This window comes from Botrytis sinoallii (assembly GCF_014898435.1).
Source record: "Botrytis sinoallii strain Bc 23 chromosome Unknown BSIN_002, whole genome shotgun sequence".
Lineage (NCBI taxonomy): Eukaryota > Fungi > Ascomycota > Leotiomycetes > Helotiales > Sclerotiniaceae > Botrytis > Botrytis sinoallii.
In genome coordinates this window covers 2,923,830-2,944,974 of record NW_024066029.1, presented here as the reverse complement: position 1 = coordinate 2,944,974, position 21,145 = coordinate 2,923,830, and the positions used below count along the sequence as shown (strand labels likewise).

Sequence of the window (21,145 nt, the reverse complement as noted above, 5' to 3'; positions counted from 1 at the left end):
CTCGGAAGTAGATTAGGGTGACACGCTTGTTGGTTTGATTACTACAATGAATTCCAAATCTTGTACCAGTTTCCCGGGTCCACGGACTTAGGGAAGAGTCGACAGATTTTTAGCAAGTTCACAAAACAGGATCCAACGCGAGATGAGCCCAGGGTTCTTGCAGGGTATTGAACAGATTTCTGTAACTTTGAACCAATTTACATGTCATCGCTGACTTTCAGATTGGTGGACTAGAAACTCCGGTCTATGTTAGAAGGTCTACGGTGGTCAATCTTTATGAGCATGAAGTTCGAACTTGCCAGGCAGATTAGCGTACTGATATTGTTACTATTGGCGGCGATAAAGTTTGAGCCGTTATTTCTGCATGATGAGATGTGATGTGGATCATGCAATTTCATAGCCATGGAAGAAAGATGCCGAAGTGTTTTGTGCAACATTGTGCAGAGGATGAAATCACATTGCTATCGAATATTCAAAACTGCTTGGGGACTGTAAATTTTGCATTGTTGGATCCATGGCAAACAATACACAGGAATCATGACTGAATCCACTCCGACTATCTCACTGCCCAGATTCCATCATTTTATTGTGGCCAAAAACACAATATCATTTTGTGCACTAATAGTAACCACAATTATGGAGAAGAAAGCGTGTGAAGAAAGCCTGTTTCTAATCATTAAAGTCATCTCCTTGTCATAATTTTGTACCAACTAGCATAAATCTAGCATTATACCATAATGTGTACGGGAATCAATCAACATTTCCAACTTTAAACACGCAGTGAAGCATACCAATATACCAAAGTTCCAAACATAATGAATAATGACAAAACAAAACAAGATCCAACATCGTAATAAGTAGATAACCCAAAAACCAAAAACCCTTTTCGAGAACACACCACTAGCTTTTAAATCCCCCAGAGGCTTATATAAAACAGATGATTGAACGAGAAAACAGCTCAAGGGGAAGATCGAGGGGAAGATTGAGCAATGGATGGTGTAGGCGAGTCTTCATAGCCGCTGAATTCATCCATGGACTCATCTATAGATTCTGATGTGGTGTCAACCGCGCCTCGTTCTTGCTCATCCTTTCTCAACTGTTGTGCTCTCAGTGAGTTGAATTGTTCTGTCATAGTTATTAGTTGTCTGTCGAGCTATACACATACAGGAATCAATAGAATATGGAGGTAAAAGCACGTACCTCGTTCTTGATCAGACGTCTCTTCTGCCAATATTCTCATTTCATTCCTGTGCTGTTCCGAGACCCAAGAATATTTCATGGCTCTCTCTGGATGCTTTTGCACAAGAGTGTATGGTATTCCTTCTAATCTTCCCGCTGGCGTTCCTCTTCTTCTAACCTTGGCTGAGATATATCTGATTCTTCCATTCTCATCTCGCATTACTCTGCCGCTCTCATCGTACATCTTGATGTTGTTATCCCTGTAGTATCTCGATGAAAGACATTGCTCTGACTCTCTTTGATATCCTCTGAAGCGTTTTCTGAAGCAAAGTAGAACCTCGGGCCAGTGCTTGTTCAAGTCTTCTTTGTGGTACCGAATGAAATCGACCTCTTCAAGCGAGTAAGCCTTGTTGCTGCGAGGCTTCTTCTTGTCAGATCGAGAGACCGGTTGGGAATGACGACGATGGGAAAGCTGATGGCGATCATGATGGTGACAATGACTTGGAGATTGGGAGTGATATCTGTCACTGGGAAGGGAATAGATTGGGGGTAAAGGATACGGGTTCGTGAATCTATGGTGGGCGTTGATCGGATTGAACGACAAGGGACGGCTATGAATAGGGGCCGGAGGAAGTTGTGTTCTTCCACTTCGTGTAGCATTGAGACGAGCATGATTTTGAGCTTCGGTTCTTTCGAGCCGAGCTTGATATTGGAATATAGATTCCGAAGAATGCCTGTTGAATACCTGCTGTACATAGGTCGAAGGCTGGTGGTGTTGAGTTTCAAGATCCATTTTCGAATCAGGCATGTCGTTATCAGAGTGTTCTTCTGATCTTACTTCGGAATCCGAAGGGTTCAAAAGCATAAGAATGTTCATTTTCTGAGTTACAACTTCTTCAGGGTTGTTAACAACAGATGTAATTCCCATAACAGTTGAGGTTTTTTGAGATGACGGCTCCACTCTCAGAGTCATTTTAGCTGTAATAAGTATTCAAGGAAATGTTGAATAATCTCAAGATGTTTGTGTGTCGATAAGAAGAAGAAGGAGGACAAGTCCAAGAAGACAAAGTGTTTGAAGATAGTGACAAGCAAATTCAGGGTCTGGATAAATGTCCACAACTATGAAGGCCAGAGAACCTTATATACGCCCTATGAGAGAAACCCAACACAGCACCAACTTGATTTAAAGTATGGAAAAAGAAGAAATGCCAGATAACTTTGCTGAGACAGTGCTATGTCGGCATCAAGCGGCGAGACAAATTTCTCCAACAAGGACATGCATCATAATTTATGTGTATCGACTGGCTACCGCAGTCGTGTGTTTGATTTTTCCTCATTTTGTTCTTGTAGTTTAGAGACAACTATTTCTAAGCAATTTAGAGATTCGGAGGTAAACTTCTTTTGGCAATATCGCAGCGAGGTACCGTGGCTCTGGGTTTTTGAAGAAGTGATACGGGGAACTATTGGCTACCTGAGACTGATTTATGTATGGCGTTGAGTTTAACCTTGCGAATATGTACTGATTTTCAGGCATATTTTTCCATTGGTGGGCTTTATCTTTGTATCTTGCATCTGATGAGTCGTCATGCTAGGTCAGGTAGTATTGTCTACGCAAGTATTAGACTGCAACTAGCCATTCTCGAACGATGCTCCTCTTTTATCATGATGTGAAAATGTAGCCCGCATTACTTGAAAGGTTGAAGTGGATCTTGCATATATACGTTGAAGAAATTAATGAAAGCCACAGCCAATGAAACCTGTTAAGTGCTGGGGCATCAGCCAAGGATTATGATAAAAGATTGGTCACATTCTCCCCATGTCACTCTACTACTTGTTTAGCAAATTGATATCCAAAAGCACAGACATACAGTCGCACCGCACTTACCGCCCCTCTACTTCATTGAAGAAACAATTTGCCGCCACATTGTCCTTCTTGTGAACCCTTTAACAGAGTGCCGCACCGTCGCTTCTCTGCCGCGCGTTCGAATCGGTATATTCTTTTCTCTTGTATTCGTAATGTATACTTTGATCTCATAATCACTTGCCATTGCTTTCTTTCTTCCAATACTTCCTCGTTTTCTTCCTTGGACTTTCCAAAATGAATTAAGATGCTTACAAGAGATGGCAGGGAACACCCTCCAACGCAGATGACTATCATGTGATGATTTTCAGACCCGAGCATTTGGAACCAAATCAAAATGCTGGTTATGCCCCAGTCACCAACATAAATGGAACAGTACCATACGATACTACACACTTATACATATTAGGAAGCTCATTTTATCTGTTACAGCTCAATATTCGCATGCCCACAGGTGGCAGAAGGATCCTTACATACTGGGGGCCGGGTTTAGCAGAGAGGGCGGAAGTCTACTGCCAACGGGCGGAGTGAGGTAAAGATATGTATTTAGCATCATTTCATTTTATTCTTAGTTGTCAGACTTACTGGTTTGGTCTCTGTTTCATGCAAAATAGTGTGTTCTTGTGATAGAGATCCTAGAAATTCCCCAGAGTTTGGTTTAAGCGCTGAGGGGTTTCGAGTGAGTGTAACGTTAATGAATTTACCAGGGTAAGCGGAATAAACGAGGGCAGAGAGCAGGGCAGAAAGACCGAGATTCATCCAACGAGATGAGAAACACAAGCCTATATTGAAGCGATTGAAGCGATATGAGTTTAATGAGTTGCTGTCAATATTTAGGTTCTGTCAAAAACAGCCGCGGACAGGTTACACAGACTAATAAATCATTCGATATACAGAGAGCACTAATAGAACCAGCCTTACTCAAAGTAAGATTTTTGACCCACGAGCGCCAAGCGGAGCATAGCGCATGTAAGGAAAGCCCAAGCCCCTGACAGAGAGCTTTTGTGATCATTTATGCAAGGAAGGATCTAATTTCCTAATTGATTAATTAAAATATTGCTAAATGAAGGCCGACCTTGCCGACCTTTCGGACGAGAGACGTCGACACCGAGTATATCTTTCGATGATTCTTTTTGATCAATGCAGCTAAACGCAGTAGTCGTATTTGACTCCAAAATGACTAGCGGTGTGGAGCTCATATATGATATAACCTCTACATATCAGTAAACAACTTTTTCTCTACCGACAAGGAAAGGCTTGTCGTAAGTCGTAAGTTGTAAGTCGGAAGCGGCTTCATACGTGAATAATAGATGCGATAAGAGAAAGAGTCCACCAGGTCTAAGAGCCGGGTATAAGTTTTGCACAAATCATACGGTAATCCCGATAGAAGTGGGTACAATTGACATAAACAATCTTCTTTAACTCTATCGGCGTTAGGCAGTTTGTGCACGGGCGAGAGCAATATCATTTCAGATGAAGAATACGGGGGGGGCAGTGGGGGGGGGAAAGGGGGGGAAATCAGTGGAGAAGCAGTACCCTTGTGAGAAGTCTGGACCAGCTCCTGCCCGTATCTTCATCAAAAAGGATACTAAACTGACGGGGAACTACACCGTTTCGCCTCGCTGCTTGCACCATTTTCTCCACACAGTTACTGCAATGGATAGACCACTTTGTCTCATTCGCTAATTTCAGGGTACTCCGTAGAAAATTAGTTCTGTTGAAGAGCATGATTGAGGCAGGGGACTGGAACCAAACAGGGAAATCGGGCAGTGGAAAAAGCCACCGAAGCCATATTATGATGATATTATGTGCAGATTACACATTGTGTAGATCTGTTGTATCAACGCCTGACACATGGCTTGAATGCTGGAGGGCTGGAGGAGCTGGAAAGGCTTGAGGATTTTGACCAGTTACTTTTTCTCGCTGTCGCAAAAACTAAAGAAATAAATAAGCATGAAGAAGAAGCCGGATGAAAATGCTACATACACATGTTAGAGTATCAGGTACGTCTAAACAGGGATTTCGATTAAGGTTGTACTACCACCGTTGTAGATACACCGTTGCTGACATCTTTCCTCTTACACGCCGCACATGAAGAAAGCGTGAAAAAGTAAATATAACAAAGCAATAGAATTATGATCCGATCTTACATAAATTTTCTATTTTGTAACCCGAAATTTTGATAGCTCAGATCTTCGCAATGTTTACCTCAATCACGTAGGTATAGAGCTGACACTTCATGTCTAAGATTTATATGCATCATATTAATGAATAGAACGATTTCCGATGGGATCTAGGTGTCATTTGTGAGATTGGATCTTGGCGATGAGGAGGAGAAAAGAGGAAAGAAGTGGAAACAACAACACTTTGTAGGCAATGTACGATGTTGCTTGAGTTCTCTACATAGGTTGTTACAGAGTGAGAAAGGAAGATTGAGATGTTCGTCAGTGGCCATTAATCAGTTGAATAGCACGTGAGTGTCACGAATCATTATGATACGAACCGCTTGGACACGTGCGCTCAAGCACGTGAACGGATCACATGTCAGGTAAGTTTTACCGGCAGCTATCATAGGTGCAAGAGCCGAGTTCTTCAAAATCTAAAAGTTACCTAGGCTATTACTCTGCACACCGCAGTCTGTAGATTCTAAGGGTCACCGGAACGGGTAGGTCAGCTCTTCCTTATTATATGGGGTTTGCGTCATAGTGAGGGGTGATATCTTATATATCTTATAAAAAGTTATCCACCGTATCTGTATCCTACGACACAACGATGTAGAATGATTGACCACTCTAGACATTGGTAGAAATTTCTAGATTCCAGATGGCACTGCTTGTCTTCATAGCCCCTTGAAACCGACTAATGATAGATGATTAATGGGTGTCTCATACACCTGAGCAAGAGGAGATGTAAGCTGAATTCAATCGATTTAGCCTCGATCTAATTTACTGAGTAATGTCATGGTAATGTCATGCACTGATATAAGGCCAGTGAGGCCAGTGATACCTACTGCTAAGCAAATATTACCCAAAAACCTTCCTTTGATGACACGTAGTCATATAAATGTACTAGGTATGCTTTTGAGAATCTAACTTTGTATGTTGGTCGTATTATGTCAGATAATGTGAGATAAGTATGTGAAGTGTCCTTGACTACCTTTGTAAAAGTATCATCAACCACCGATGTAAAGTGCCCTCGCCTCGCATGTATATATGTATTATTTATATACATCCTTATATGTGTCTTCTTCCTCCTCTCACCCAACAACCTAGGTAGCTAAAATGATCTTGACGATTAGGAGTAGACAGATCTCCACAATGTCAATGCCTTGCCGCAGCTGATACACTTCCGAATCCAGATTCATCTATTTCATTCACTCAATTGAGTCGCATGATGAATAATAAATGATTCTTACCTGCGGAGGTTATTTAAAGTTGTTCTTTAGAAGCTGCAAGTGTGTCCTTTTCTACAAGCTTCTTCCATTATCTGCGATAAGTGACTCGGATTAACTATTTTCCATGCCTATCACCTAACCGAACCAATCATCAAATTCAACAGTTCATTTGGGACAGATTTCCATTTCATCAAGAAAGCTTTCATAAAGTCGACTTCTTCCCACCTGTGGCCCTTTTCCTTCTTACTTTCTACATTCAAGAATAGATTTCTTTCTTACAACACACAATCTTTCCCAAAAACCATCTTGGTAAACATATCATCATGGCCAGTGGAAACAGATCTTCCCTATTTGTAGGGTTGTCTGCACTTTTCTACCTTGTACTCTTATTCTCTCCCCTCGCTCTCTTCCAAACAGCACATGCACAGTCCGATCAGGACCCTCTGCAAGAATCTTATGGCACAGGTAAATTTTTGCAATACTTTTCCCCCCCCCAAAAGAATATCTCTTACTGACAATTCTGCCATTTAGTTATTGGTATCGATCTCGGAACTACTTACTCTTGCGTCGGTGTGATGCAAAAGGGAAAAGTTGAGATTTTGGTAAACGATCAAGGACACAGAATTACACCTTCATATGTCGCCTTCACCGATGAAGAAAGATTAGTCGGAGATGCAGCCAAGAACCAGGCTGCTGCCAACCCAAAGAACACTGTTTTCGATGTTAAGTAAGTTCTCAATTGCATCTGATTCACTAGTATTCAAAACTGACAGGTGTCCTTTTCAGACGTATGATCGGTCGTAAGTTTAACGACAAGGATGTTCAAGGTGACATGAAGCACTTCCCATTCGACGTTGTCCAAAAGGATGGCAAGCCCTCCGTACAAGTTGAATACCAAGGAGCAAAGAAGACCTTCACTCCTGAGGAGGTTTCCGCCATGATTCTCGGAAAGATGAAGGAAGTCGCCGAATCTTATCTTGGAAAGACTGTTACCCACGCAGTTGTTACTGTTCCAGCCTACTTCAACGACAACCAAAGACAAGCTACTAAGGATGCTGGTATCATTGCCGGCTTAAACGTCCTCCGTATCGTCAATGAACCTACCGCCGCAGCTATTGCTTACGGTTTGGACAAGACTGGAGGTGAACGTCAAATTATCGTCTACGATCTTGGTGGAGGAACTTTCGATGTTTCCCTTCTCTCCATTGATCACGGTGTCTTCGAGGTTCTTTCTACTGCCGGTGACACTCACTTGGGAGGAGAAGATTTCGATCAAAGAGTCATCAACTACTTCGCCAAGAAGTACAACAAGGAGAACAGTGTCGATATTACCAAGGACCTCAAGACCATGGGTAAACTTAAGCGTGAGGCTGAGAAGGCTAAGCGTACTTTGTCTTCCCAAAAGACCACTCGTATCGAAATTGAAGCTTTCCACAATGGCAACGACTTCTCCGAGACTCTCACCAGAGCTAAGTTCGAGGAGCTCAACATGGATCTTTTCAAGAAGACCCTTAAGCCTGTTGAACAAGTCCTCAAGGACGCTAAGGTCAAGAAGGGTGAAGTTGATGACATCGTTTTGGTCGGAGGTTCTACCCGTATTCCAAAGGTTCAAGAACTCATTGAGGAGTACTTCGGAGGTAAGAAGGCCAGCAAGGGTATTAACCCTGATGAGGCTGTCGCTTTCGGTGCCGCTGTTCAAGGTGGTGTCTTGTCCGGAGAGGAAGGTACTGAGGAGATTGTTCTCATGGACGTCAACCCATTGACCCTTGGTATTGAGACCACTGGAGGTGTCATGACCAAGTTGATCCCAAGAAACACTGTCATCCCAACCCGTAAATCTCAAATCTTCTCTACTGCCGCCGACAACCAACCAGTTGTTTTGATTCAAGTCTATGAGGGAGAACGTACCATGACCAAGGAGTAAGTTTTTAGCTCATCTACAGATTTCAGAAAAAAACATGATATTAACAAAATTATTAGTAACAACAACCTCGGTAAATTCGAGTTGACTGGTATCCCACCAGCTCCACGTGGTGTCCCACAAATTGAGGTTTCCTTTGAGCTTGATGCCAACGGAATCTTGAAAGTTACCGCTGGTGACAAGGGTACTGGAAAGTCCGAGTCCATCACCATCACCAACGACAAGGGACGTCTTACTCAAGAAGAAATTGACCGTATGGTTCAAGAAGCTGAGAAGTACGCCGATGAGGACAAAGCTACCAAGGAACGCATTGAGGCCCGTAACGGTCTTGAGAACTACGCTTTCAGCTTGAAGAACCAAGTCAACGACGAGGAGGGTCTTGGTGGCAAGATCGACGAGGATGACAAGGAGACCGTAAGTTATTCATCATTTCACTTGCAATTTATTTCATACTAATGATAACTCTAGATTTTGGATGCCGTCAAGGAAGCCACTGAATGGCTCGAGGAGAACGCTGCCACCGCAGTCGCCGAGGACTTTGAAGAACAAAAGGAGAAACTCTCCAACGTCGCCTACCCAATCACCAGCAAATTGTACAGTGGAGCTGGTGGACCAGGTGGTGATGATGAGCCAGAGGGCCACGATGAGTTGTAGTTAGTTAAAAGTCTAGACATGGAATTGACATACTGCACTTTACCATGATTTTTTCTTTGATTGGTTCGGTTGGATGGACCTGAGTTAAAAGGCAAGGTACATGTAGGTGAAATAAAAGAAAGCTTTAAAGCTATGCATTGTAATCCATTGGGGGCGTCATTCATACAAAAAGAATTGAGTATTTAAAATAGGTTATTGTTTTGACTTTGTGTGTGTGTGTGTGCGTGTGTGTTACAGTGTTTTTCTTTACCGTCACCATCATTTTGACTTGACCTTGATATTGATGTTGTAACCTGATGTTGTAACCTGATGTTGTAATCTGATACCGTATTGTGCCACTTAATAGTTGACTTCAAGTCAAGTTTGGGCGAGTTGAACTTTAAGTCGTGAAATAGAGGGAGAGGGAAAGAGTATGTTTGTAGATCTAGAGATTTTATTATCAAATATACATTATCTATCTAGAGTGAGCAAGCAGATCACATTCTCTCATTGCGGACTCACTTCCATCAATTGCCCCATCCACAAGGTCCGTCTATATTTGCCTCCCTAAGACCAACAAAATCTACAAGAGAGCTTCCCAAAGTCCATCATCTCTGAATGGAATTTCTCCACAACTGACCGTCGGCAATCCAATCTCCTTTTCTATCTCCCGAGCAAGCCCGGAATCCGCCAACGCGCTATTCTCGAATCCCCCGTCCGTCTCCAACCTGTAAGCCAACCCTGCTTCTCCCTCCACCAGCCCCTCATTCTCCAGAAACAACTCAGTTCTAAATTTAACGTTCGCCAACTTCGCTAATTCTAATACCCCTCCATGTAAATGGTCCCCCGTCCCTTCTCTCCTCCTTTCAGCCACCTTTTCCGCAACTTTTAGTACCGCCGACGCTTGCCAAAATCCTTCTTTTTTCTTCACCATTTTCAGGAGGTCGATCGCCTGTTCATATAAATGTTGATTTGGAGCCGACATAGCTATAAAGTATAATGAAGCGATAACTCCTCCATCTGCTGTGAGGAAGTTATCATTATACATTGATGTTGCATGCATGATCACAGAGCGAGAAATGTCGATAATAGCTTGAAAACGTTGGGTTTCGGATGCAGGTAACAGATCTGTTTCTACTCTTGAATTTGCGCGAAGGTCGACGACGAGAGAGAGGGATTGGTAATGGAGTTGGAGAAGAAGACTTCGATGGATTTCAGAAGCGCTCCACTTATGAGCGTCCGCATGGCATAGGCCATCGAAAGCACGTTTCCAATTTAACATTCCGATATTGAAGGAGTGGAGAAGTTTAGTTCGATGTGGAAACATGGCTTCGAAAGTAGCAGGCCGCTCGTGACGAGATGTCTTTGGAGAAACGGCTGTGAGAACATAAAAAATGCGGAGTTCGTAGAATTGCTGTGCGATGCTTGCGGCGTGTAGACTGGGGAATCGGTCTCCGCATTCGGGCTCTTTGGAATTGCTATCGGGAACTAAGAGTGGTTTGCGAGAATCCCAGAATGAAGTCGCTTGAACGTCAAATCGAGTAATTATTTCTAAAATCTTTTCTTGAGCTTGTTTCACAGCTGGTCGAATATCTTGTAGTGCCCATACATTGTATACCCGCAATCCATTCTCCAGATGTTCCAGTGCTCTTTCGTGATTACCTTGTGCATTTTCCAAACAGACAAATATTATGCAACATGCTAATGTTACTTGTATTTTGTTATCAGATTCAAGGGAACGAATATGCCGAATCGATTTATTATATTGCTGAAGATACACTCGCTCGGTGGCAGCACAAGATCTAGATATGTGTTCATGCAACGCCGAAATGGCGATCACGGCATGAAGAACTGCAGGATAAGCTTCACTGAGTTGCAATATCATCCGACGCCAAAATTCGGAATCTTGATTAACACCCATCAGTCCATACATTGTTCTATGACGAAATTGATCAAAGTATCGATGTTCTTTACTACTGCGAGTCGAACCGAGTCCTGGGACAATGGTGACGCGACTCTGTGCGTGGTTTTGCGAAAGCACAATAGCTTCATCTTGAGGATTGTGATATTCGCAGATTCGACCGGTACTGCTGCATTTTATGCATTTTGGTTTACCTTCGTCACATTTTATATGTCGAATTCTTAAACTTTGAGTTAGCTGACTGTCCCTTGAAATGGTGCTTCGAGGATTGCAACTGCAAAAACAGAAAGTGGGGGAAAATAGAGATCAGAGGTACACATAGTGCAATTGGTAGTCGCCATGATGCGGTTCTTGAGGCCGCTCAGTAACACGGACCAATGTTGCTCATCATGATATTCCAAGTAAGAAGACAAAAGGGTATGGTGTTGAGCAAGACGGTAAATGGAAGATACATACTTGCAAGTGAGGCATGCACCTCGAGATTTTTTGAATTTAGACCGAGACCTCTTTTCTTTCTGTGGAGGAGGTTCAGACGATGTATGATCAGCCATAATGCATTTTATTATCAAATGAAGATGCACTAAAAATTGGCACCGTCGAATATTTTGTGTTGAATGTAACAAAAGGGGGAGGGAGAGAAGATTAATATTTTGAAGGATTGTACGATGATTGCGCCGCCTAATAATAAAGCTAGCCCTGTCAAGGAGAATTATAGCTAGTTTAGCCATCTTAGCCAATCGTATCATCAAAATTTAACATCCATGCTGGTTGCCAATTTGATCCATGTCGGTTGCTGATAATCAGATATGCAACAAGACATTTCCATGCTCCTTTCACGTGAGTTCCCTTTTTCAATGATCGTAATTGGCTGAATCGAGAGCCCGTGATATAACCCACTCTCATTCCATTCAAGCCATGCTCAGTTTTCCTCACTTACCAGCTTCATCTCAAATATCCAAACATCAATACAGAATGCCAGGACAAGCAGAGTTGTATCTTTTGAGTGCTACCCAAATTCTTTCTCTACTCAAGGATGATCTTGTCACAGTTGAGGACCATGCGCGTTCTCTTCTACATCGTATCGACCAGAGGAATGATATTGTAAAAGCATGGGCATCTCTAGGTCAGTTTTGCTTTGCTTAAAACTTACAATCGTTGACTCCTGGTTAAAGGCGGATGCGGAAGAGGGAAAGATACTATTCAAAGTCCCAATATGTTGATTTCTGTCCACCTCAGACGCACAACAGATACTCAGACAAGCACGAGCACTAGACAGAGTTCTTCCCACACAACGGGGTCCACTCCACGGTCTCGCGATTGCGATCAAAGATTTCATTAATACCAAAGTTGGGTAGTTCAAAAGTCCTTTGCCAAGCTCCCATTAATTAACATGCATGTAGATATGCCTACAAAGTTCGGTTGCTCATTGTACCAAGGAAATCAACCCAGTTTTGATTCATCCGCAGTTTCCATTCTCCGGAATGCTGGAGCTCTCATTTTTGGTTCGTGCAGCTGCACATACAATGCCATACTTTGTATACTTCTATGATAGATAATTTCCATCCCTAGGTAAAACCACCACATCAGAACTCACCTGGCTCAACAGCGGTCCCCAAACTACCAATCCCCACGATGTAAACCGCACTCCAGGCGGAACATCTACAGGCTCAGCAGCAGCAGTCGCAGATTTCCAAGTTCCTCTCAGTATTGGGACCCAAACGAGCGGGAGTCTTATCCGCCCAGCATCGTACACCGGTATTTTTGCCATGAAACCAACATGCAATGCGATTTCTCTCGAAGGCCAAAAAATCTGTTCAATCTCTCTCGATACACTCGGGTTCTTCGCTCGCTCTATCGAGGATCTCCAACTACTTGCTGATGTCTTTTCCCTCAAAAACACACATCCTCACAAGATCATACCCATAAGAGAACCCCGAATAGCATTCATGCAAACTCCAATGTGGGATCAAGCCGGGCCCGGCACCATCAACGCTATGAATACCACCTTCACCATTCTCCACAACCGCGGTATCAAAGTTGACCAAGTACCTTTTCCCCCAGAATACACCAATCCCAAAATCCTCACCCAAAACTTTAACACCATCTACGAAACCGAAGCGCAATCATCCTTCCGCCAAGAATACAACATGGATAAATCAAAACTCCACCCCGAAATCCGCGCTCTCGTCGAAACACCATCCTGCACTTCACAATAATACTCCCAAGCTCTCGACTACTTCACCCGCATCCGAAAAATCTTCACTTCTCCCATTCTCACCCAATACGACGCAATTCTCACCCCAGCGTCCCAGACGAAGCAACTCTCGGTCTGTACGATATGGGGAGTTCGGTATTCAATTTTTTCTGGTCGGTGCGTATACTTATTTTCCCTTCCCTCTAATTCTCCTATCGTCTCCAAGTACCCCCCGCCCCCTCCTCCTCTACCCATATACCAACCAATCAACAACCCCCACTCACATTCTCCAACCCCATAAAGTCAATCCACACGCCCGTCCTCAATATCCCCGCGTTCGTGGGTCCCAACAAAATGCCCATCGGTCTCTCAATCATCGCAGCTCCTTTTTGCGATCAACAGCTTCTGCATCTCGCGAAAAGTATCGCGGATCCGCTTATGAGTGATGGTGGTTGGAAAATAGATTTACCTGTTTAGGAAGAGAGCGCGTTAGGTGAATTATTATCATGATTATGAACATTATGCCCAGGTGTGACTTGATTTGATTTGATTCGATTCGATTCGATGCAATATAACGATATCCCAAGAATATAGAATCTATAACATGCATGCATGTATACATGCGTGAAATTAATTTTGGAGACGTGGGGTGTAGGGCTCGAAGTCATTCATGAATATACTACCTAGACTGTCGTCAAAAATAGTGAATCCTGGATAACCTTACCCAACCACCCACCCTACCTACCTACCTGTAATGTAGAATATAGATGAGATAAAGGAATAGATAATATAGCAATGGATGTGAGTAATGAGTATATTTGTCAACTATGAGATTTGGAATATAGATACGAGAATCGTGGGACGAGAAGAGATGTATGATTTATGTACTTTCACACATGTGCACAATAGCGAACACAGAATTCAAATTTCAATTCTCTCTTTCATTATCGTAGACATGCCTAAGATTCTACATAGAAACATAGAAAACATTGATGTTTATTAATCCCCCCTCCCACGCCACAAGAGACATATATAGCCAATCTAATTCTCAATCCATATGTTTATTATTCCCTCCCTCTCCCCCTCTCCCCCTCCCCCTCCTCGCACCCCCCCACCATCCATCTACCCATCATCCATCCATCTCCCCATCTACTCCAACAACCCCGCCGCAACCGTCACCCCATCACACCTCAAGATAACTCTCCCAGGCGCCTCCAACGGCACCGGAACCTCCAACTCAACCAGCACCCTCGCCACCTGCGCCGGCTTCACAATCCTCGGCTTCTTCTTCCCCATCGTCTTCCCCGTCCCCTTATCCAACACCGCCACCAACTCTTTAATCCTACCCGCCGTATGCATACGACCTCTATGAACATCAACTTGCATTGGGGTCAAGAACTCAAACGCTAGAACCTTGGCTGTGAACGTTTGGATAACACTAATCGGTTGACTGGGTGTGCAAAGCACATCGCCGATTTTGAGATGGGCTTGATCGATATCGCTAAGATGGATTGTGATGATTTGGCCAGCGACTGCCCAATCAACCGGTTCGCTATCCATTTCGAGGCCTTTGATGAAACATTTTTCGTTGCTAGGTTGTGCTAGTAGTTGATCGCCCACTTGAAGAGAGCCGGCTTCGATGCGTCCGGATATACTCAATGGATTTTGTACGCCGCCGCGGAAGATATCGCCGATGGTTAAGCGAAGGGGTTTGGTCAGAGCTCTGGCTACTGGTTCAGAATGATCGAGTTCCTCTACAAGAGTTGGTCCTGTATACCATGCCGCTGCTTGTTCTGTTGATTTTCTGGCGATGTTATCACCATGAAGGCCAGAACACGGTATAAATTTGATGTTCTGTTCTTGGAATCCAGCTGCTGTAAGGAAAGCAGAAACTTGTTGTGAAATTTCATCAAAACGTTCTTGTGACCAGCTGACAGTATCTAATTTGTTAACTGCTATAATGATTCGTTGAACACCCATACTTCGAGCCAATAATGCATGTTCTTTCGTCTGTCCTTTTAATCCCGATTCAAAAGATCCAACACTGGCGTCAATTACTAACACAGCGAAGTCTGCTTGACTTGCTCCAGCAATCATATTCGGAATAAAATCGCGATGACCAGGAGCATCAAGAATTGTGAATGCTGTCTTTTCGGTTTCGAACTTGTTCATCGCAATATCGATTGTTACTCCCCTGCTACGTTCTTCCGTTCCTTGGTCCAGAACCCAGGCAAGAGCGAATGAAGATTTGCCCATTGCTTCTGCCTCCTTACGATAACGGTCTACTGTTCTTTGATCTACAACTTTTAGGTCGTAAAGCAGACGACCCATCAAAGTACTTTTTCCAGCGTCAACGTGACCTGTCAAGGTTAGAAAGTGGAGTGAAGACTTGATAATATTAATATACCTATAACTACAAAGTTCGCTGCATTTTTACTTTTGGCTTTCTCGAATTCTGCTAAAACATCTAAATCTTTGCTCTTTATCTTGTGTGTTTCAACATCAGTTGACCCCTCTACTTTTGCTGGACCCTTTGCCGGTCCCTTTTTTCCTTTACCAGCGGCTACTATATGATTAGTTTCATTTCTTTGATGTCGCAGAAAGTACCGAACCTTTCGACTGCGCTGCTATAACAACGTCGTCTGGACTAGGTCCTGAAAAGGGGTTAGCTGGCATAATCAGGACTTCTGAAGTATACGGCATGGTAAAATTATTCTCCGAAGGGCGTCTCGGACTTGCGCTTGCAGTTTGAAACATGGTGCTAGCGAAAGCAGATGGGCTAGCCTGGTAGACAGGAGAAGATTCTTCAACTGCGGGCTCAATCTCTGTCTTATAGCCCCTGGAGGTTGGTTGCGGCTTAAGGACCTTTTCGTGCGGGTTGGAATCTTTGCGTTTCCTTAATGGAAATCCTCCATGTTTTGCATCCTTGGATAATGAGTCGCTGCTACTTGCTGTAGACTTATCATCGTGCGGTTCCGTTGAGCTTCCACCCCCAGTTTGGTCTAGAGAAAGATTTGCCATAGGCTTTTCGACCTCCAAGGACGAGCTCTGCTGCTCTTGTGCCTTCTTTTTCCGTGCCGCCGCTAAAGCCTGTAACTTTGACATCTTTGGAGCACCTCCAGAAGAACCTCCCAAAAGCCCGCCTGGGAATTGTGGTGGAGGTGTGAATTTTGCAAGACGTTCAGAAGGTATTTTGAACCATGGCGTATCGGCAAAGAAGTTTTTGGCAGACGAGGTTGTAGTGTGTATTGAGGAAGAATAATCTTCATTGTAGACATCTATCATCAGCATTAGCTAGAGTAACATTGAAAAGAAGGGTAACAAAATGTAAGACGAGGAACCCACCTCCGGTCCAAATAATGTATGTATTTCTTATGCGACAAAAAAGAGACGAAAACACAAAAGAAAAAAAAAACTATCAAGACGTAATGAAATCAACTCACCAGAACCTTTCTTTCCAGCAGCTTTCTTAGGAACTTTAGGCGTTAAAGTATTGAGCAAGTACGTGACTGACTTTTCTATATCGTAATAATAATGCCACAAGGCTTCTTGTATTTGCTTATCCGTGAAATTGGTCGAATCGGCCGGTAAGATTTCGCGCACTTTGATTGTTCCTTCTCGCATTTGTTCTTGATCTTCTTCGCTCAGTTCTTATACCACGAATTAGCCAATGTCTGCGAAGAGGCAGTCGAAAATATGCAAAAGGAATCTCATTCGTACCTTGACCAGCTTCCTCCTCATCGTAATCTTCTTCGTAAATGTCATCTGCGTCATCGTAATCGAGAGCCATTGCTTTGACAAACTTGTGGCGAGACATTTTGTAATGGATATCGAGAATTATGTGTATTCGACCTATATGATTGTAAACTTGATATAATTGTTTGCGTGTCGGTGAGAAGTATGAAGTTATTGAGAAGAATTTGTGAGAAAAGTTTGTGGTAATCGAGTTTTTATGTATGGGATGGAAATTGGAAATTATAGTAAAGGTTTCCAATGACCGTGGGGTTCAATATCGTCATTGATGAAGCTAGGCTAGTAGTGCTGGTGCTGGTGGTGGTACGAGGGGCTTGATTAGTCACCCTTAGATCAAGAAAGAAAGCTTGGGCTCCGAGCTATCATTATCCGAAATAGGTAAGGAGGGCACATCTATTTGTACTAGTATTATGGTTCAAATCTCAATTAGATTTTAGCTTCAAGCCGTTCGAATCCAAACCATACCTTGATAGGCAGGTGGCAGGTACTACATAGGTATATGGATATCTGTTCAAGCCTTGCCAGAATTAATCAAGCTAGAGTCATTAACGTAGGTATGGATGGCGTTTATTGCCTTAAAGTTCAAGATAGTATACAGAGTGGCGTGCGATACACTCAACTAGATACTTACTACCTAGTTGGTAGACAATTAATAAGAAAGCTTAGCACACAATAGTAATAGACAAGTATAGAGATCTGCTTATTAGCAATGAACTTCATACAGTCAAAGACGACAAATCTCAGAAAAGTCATACATTTCACTGTAGTACTATAATAAGAAGACCATAGTTGCTTTCTTTCAGCGTGATGAACACATCAAATATTTAAGGGTGAATTGGACGATGTTTCTCATCACAAATTAAAGACAGGTTTCATTACACTATCAATATAAGTATACAATTTCCTCCGGGAATATGATGTCCGTAAATTCATTCGATTCCATGATATCTTTTAACTCCAGCCTCGAAATGAACTCTGCCAACTGAGATACAGAGAAATGCATAGACGTAACTCGCACCACAAAAACACCTCGCTTCTTTGAATGAACTCAAAGATCTATGAGACTTTCTTCCACTACCTTAGCCTGCGGGACATTTTGTGGAGCAGAGGGGAACGATTCTTGAGAGTATCCGTTAAAACTCGATACAGGAGGCGCAGGCCATGATTGTTGAGGCGCTGGAGCCTGTTGCTGTGATTGCCAGTATGGGGGTTGCTGTTGAGGAGTAGGATACGATGGCTCTTGTGGGTTTGGTGGTTGATGGTTAAATTGTTGAGGCGATGGTGCATGCGGGTACTGAGGAGGTGACTGGACTGAATACTGTGGTTTTGATTGATCCTGTGCTGGCTGGGTTTGATGAGAAACCGGAGTCCCATAGTAAGCCGCTGCATTAGGATCTGTAGATGTCTTATTAATTGACTCCGATGGAGCAAAATTTGCAGGAGGTTGAGATGGAACACCTTGAGGTGTTTGAGCTTGGACGGGGGGCTGGTGTTGCTGTTGGGGTGGAAAAGGGGCCGGGGGAGCCGAGTATTGAGGAGCAATCTCATTCGTTTGCCAGTTACCAGTATGTTGGCGTTGAATTTGATGACCTTGTTGCTGGGAATAGTTCTCATTACGCTGGTCTAGTGTAGGATAATTGATATCGGAAACAGAAGACCTTTTGTTGTATGCAGGGTGCTGTTGTTGACCAGTAGGGTAGGAATATGTGGATTGGGGCGGTGCGTATGAATCTCGTTGAGAATTACCCGTATAAAAGCTTTCTGCCCCTCCACTTCCATTGGGTACATTGGAAGAAATAGAAGGATACATGCTAGGTCCAGCAGCCTGCGGGGGAGGATTGTAACCCCCAATGTTGTGTTGATTATACGTGTTTGACAAACGTTCCTCGAGCATACGATCGTAATACCGTACAACGGTGGAAAGCTTGGCATGTAAATCAAGTAGAGCATCTATGAATTGTTAGCCAGAGTATATAGAATACTAAATAATTACAAACCATGCTTGCTCATTGTTTCTCCGTAGGTGCGGGCCAATTTTGGACGAAGAGTACCAATGCTATCATAAAGCTCTTGGATTTGCGGCTCTCGTAGAATTGTCCCCGGCGGCTGGGTCTGTAGTCTATCTACGAGGGTGGAGAAGAGATTGATATTTTCTGCCTCAACAGGGGTGAGTTCGTAATCGTTCTTCGGGAGACTGATGTGGCCTGTGGAAGAGTTGTTCAAATTAATAATGGAGGATTGCTCCTTAATGGTAGCTGTATGCTTTTTCTTCTGTTCTTCCATATCGGCCAGTGATGCTGCAATCGCCGCTTTTAAATCGTCATCTTCTTCCTCTCCAGACTTGCCTGCGTCTGTTATAACCCCTTTACTTGGGGGTTCGCGGGATTCTGGTACAGGCTGAAGTTTCGATTGTGGAACATAGCCAGCCCCCGAGTGACCATTGACCTCCTCCAGACTCATTGCCAAAGCTCGCTTGAGATCTTCATCAAAACCGTCATCCACCCGGGCGTCTCGAGGTTGCATGGATGCATGTGATTTATGTTTGTGGTGGGATGTGTGCGTAGGGGATCGTTCATTGGTAAATGTAGGACCCTTGGAAGATTTATCGGTGAGTTTTATGTAACAACCATCATCTACTCTAACAGGTTGTAGAATACCAAGGTGAGGAAGGGGTAAGGTTTTGCTTGAGCATTGTTGATCGAAAACATTGCCACAATTTCGGCAATGGTGCTTTCGATTTGTGAAGCTAAATGATGTTCGACATCGCATACAAACATCTGAGTCTATCCATTCTGGTGGCTTGTAACAGGTCAATAAAAGCCTACTAGGGAGCAATGATCTACTCACAGCACTACTATCCAGCATACTACTTGCGACATCAGTCTTGGGAGGAAATCGGAACCCCTCTCTTTGTAGAGCTCTATAGGTCTCTCCAATGTAAGACAATTCGCTGCGACCCTCGGTCGCTGTAGCCCAGCTCTGAATAAGCTCCAATATTTTGTTCTTGACGTCGTCATTAACTGCAGCTCCGCCATATGCCTTGAGAAGTGAAACCAAATTATCCATAAACTCTCGCGATGCAATTTCGACAAGGAAGTGCGAACCGCCATTTTTGACGCAGGTATCCGTGAGCTGCAAACAGAATTAGTAAAGAGTCATCAATAAATGGAGCCTAGTCATTTATACATTTAGTGCACTGAGTTGAAAGTTGGGATTCTTGTTGCCTATGCGCCGTTTCAGTGATCGCATAGCTTCATTTGCGCGTACAGTTTTGGAACGGATCACATCGGAAATCTCGAGGTTGAGTGCGATATCCTCTCTGATTGATGTCAGCAGTGTTCCCCCTCTTCTCGATGGAATTCAAGACTAACAAGGAAGAGTTGGTAGCTTTTTCAATCTGCTCATCCAAAGCAGAGTTGGATGCGAACCATCCTGCCATCATCTTGGCGATTTCGAAAGAAATTATTAATATGCTCGAATCTTGGGTTTCGGGCGGAGACGGGTGTAATGGATTTGATAGTCAGGTATTCGTGATTTGTAGAAAAGGCTGCTTCAAAATGACGAAGTGGTAAATGGTTGTGTGAGGGCTCAGCCTTTTCTTTCCCTGTTCCTTTCTCCGATAGAATACTCCAATATTTGATGCGAAATGAGATTAAATTAGATCTTTATGTCGTATGTCGTATGTCGATACCTAATTTGTAGGTAGGGGTTTGCAGTAAAGAGGATGTTTGTACGGAGTATTGAGGTACTAGGTAGGTTGATTGTAAAGTTGATGTTATGCGAAGCTGGTGAATGTGACGATTGAATCAATGGGGGTGGGGGTGGCTCTAAAACAAATGACTAATGAAGCTAGAATGCTCTTGTATGTATGAGAAGTGATTACTATGGGCATTTTATGGCACGTGCTGAGCATCATGAGGGTGAATTTAGTATAGATTGATAGGTTTACGTTGAATATGATCCAATTTCCATGCGGCAAACACACACACACATACTAGGGAAACCTGGGACCTACCTAGTATTGAATACCGACCTAGTAGTAGTAGACATCATTCAAATCACCGTTCGACAGTTCAAGGTACCGGTCGCTATACAGGTGATTCGTGCTATATTAATGACTGCGTGCACATCCATGGATACTCTCTCTGTCTTGGCATCGCGTAGAGATATTGTTCATTATTCATATTCTATGCGTCTATGAAAGAAGATATCAAGAGAGCTTCATGGTTGAAAGTCCTCTTCAATCCCATAATTCGTAAGGTGTTGAAATACCGGCACTCATCATTCTC

The 21,145-nt window shown here is 43.3% G+C and overlaps 6 protein-coding genes across 6 annotated transcripts; 2 read left to right on the top strand and 4 right to left on the bottom strand.

Annotated features, from left to right (window-relative positions):
- Positions 1-578: 578 nt before the first annotated feature.
- On the bottom strand, positions 579-2,492 carry EAF02_001794 (uncharacterized protein). Its single transcript, XM_038897842.1, has 2 exons — positions 1,201-2,492; positions 579-1,125 (listed from the first exon to the last, which is right to left on the bottom strand). Exons 1-2 carry the CDS (start codon positions 2,150-2,152, stop codon positions 959-961), a joined length of 1,119 nt encoding a protein of 372 aa, XP_038762817.1. The 5' UTR covers positions 2,153-2,492; the 3' UTR covers positions 579-958.
- A 4,265-nt stretch (positions 2,493-6,757) lies between these two features.
- Positions 6,758-9,009, top strand: EAF02_001793 (uncharacterized protein; the record flags this gene model as incomplete). The annotated part of the gene is made up of 5 exons (XM_038897841.1): positions 6,758-6,899; positions 6,966-7,161; positions 7,221-8,354; positions 8,415-8,769; positions 8,824-9,009. The coding sequence occupies 5 exons, from the start codon at positions 6,758-6,760 to the stop codon at positions 9,007-9,009; spliced, it is 2,013 nt and encodes a 670-aa protein (XP_038762816.1).
- Positions 9,010-9,571: 562 nt separating this feature from the next.
- Positions 9,572-11,460, bottom strand: EAF02_001792 (uncharacterized protein; the record flags this gene model as incomplete). The annotated part of the gene is made up of 2 exons (XM_038897840.1): positions 9,572-11,129; positions 11,366-11,460. The coding sequence occupies 2 exons, from the start codon at positions 11,458-11,460 to the stop codon at positions 9,572-9,574; spliced, it is 1,653 nt and encodes a 550-aa protein (XP_038762815.1).
- An 839-nt stretch (positions 11,461-12,299) lies between these two features.
- EAF02_001791 (uncharacterized protein) lies at positions 12,300-13,604 on the top strand (the record flags this gene model as incomplete). The annotated part of the gene is made up of 3 exons (XM_038897839.1): positions 12,300-12,411; positions 12,479-13,280; positions 13,407-13,604. 2 exons carry the CDS (start codon positions 12,300-12,302, stop codon positions 13,123-13,125), a joined length of 759 nt encoding a protein of 252 aa, XP_038762814.1. The 3' UTR covers positions 13,126-13,280; positions 13,407-13,604.
- A 648-nt stretch (positions 13,605-14,252) lies between these two features.
- On the bottom strand, positions 14,253-16,920 carry EAF02_001790 (uncharacterized protein; the record flags this gene model as incomplete). Its single annotated transcript, XM_038897838.1, has 5 exons — positions 14,253-15,463; positions 15,511-15,666; positions 15,716-16,381; positions 16,547-16,753; positions 16,824-16,920. The coding sequence occupies 5 exons, from the start codon at positions 16,918-16,920 to the stop codon at positions 14,253-14,255; spliced, it is 2,337 nt and encodes a 778-aa protein (XP_038762813.1).
- Positions 16,921-17,904: 984 nt separating this feature from the next.
- On the bottom strand, positions 17,905-20,298 carry EAF02_001789 (uncharacterized protein; the record flags this gene model as incomplete). Its single annotated transcript, XM_038897837.1, has 5 exons — positions 17,905-18,806; positions 18,854-19,655; positions 19,704-19,988; positions 20,043-20,175; positions 20,228-20,298. The coding sequence occupies 5 exons, from the start codon at positions 20,296-20,298 to the stop codon at positions 17,905-17,907; spliced, it is 2,193 nt and encodes a 730-aa protein (XP_038762812.1).
- Between the last annotated feature and the right edge of the window lie 847 nt (positions 20,299-21,145).

Coding starts and splice junctions, on each gene's coding strand:
- EAF02_001794 (XM_038897842.1), bottom strand. CDS start 2,152: ATGACTCTGAGAGTGGAGCCGTCATCTCAAAAAACCTCAACTGTTATG. Junction 1,126..1,200: donor GACGTCTGATCAAGAACGAG/GTACGTGCTTTT, acceptor TAACTATGACAG/AACAATTCAACTCACTGAGA.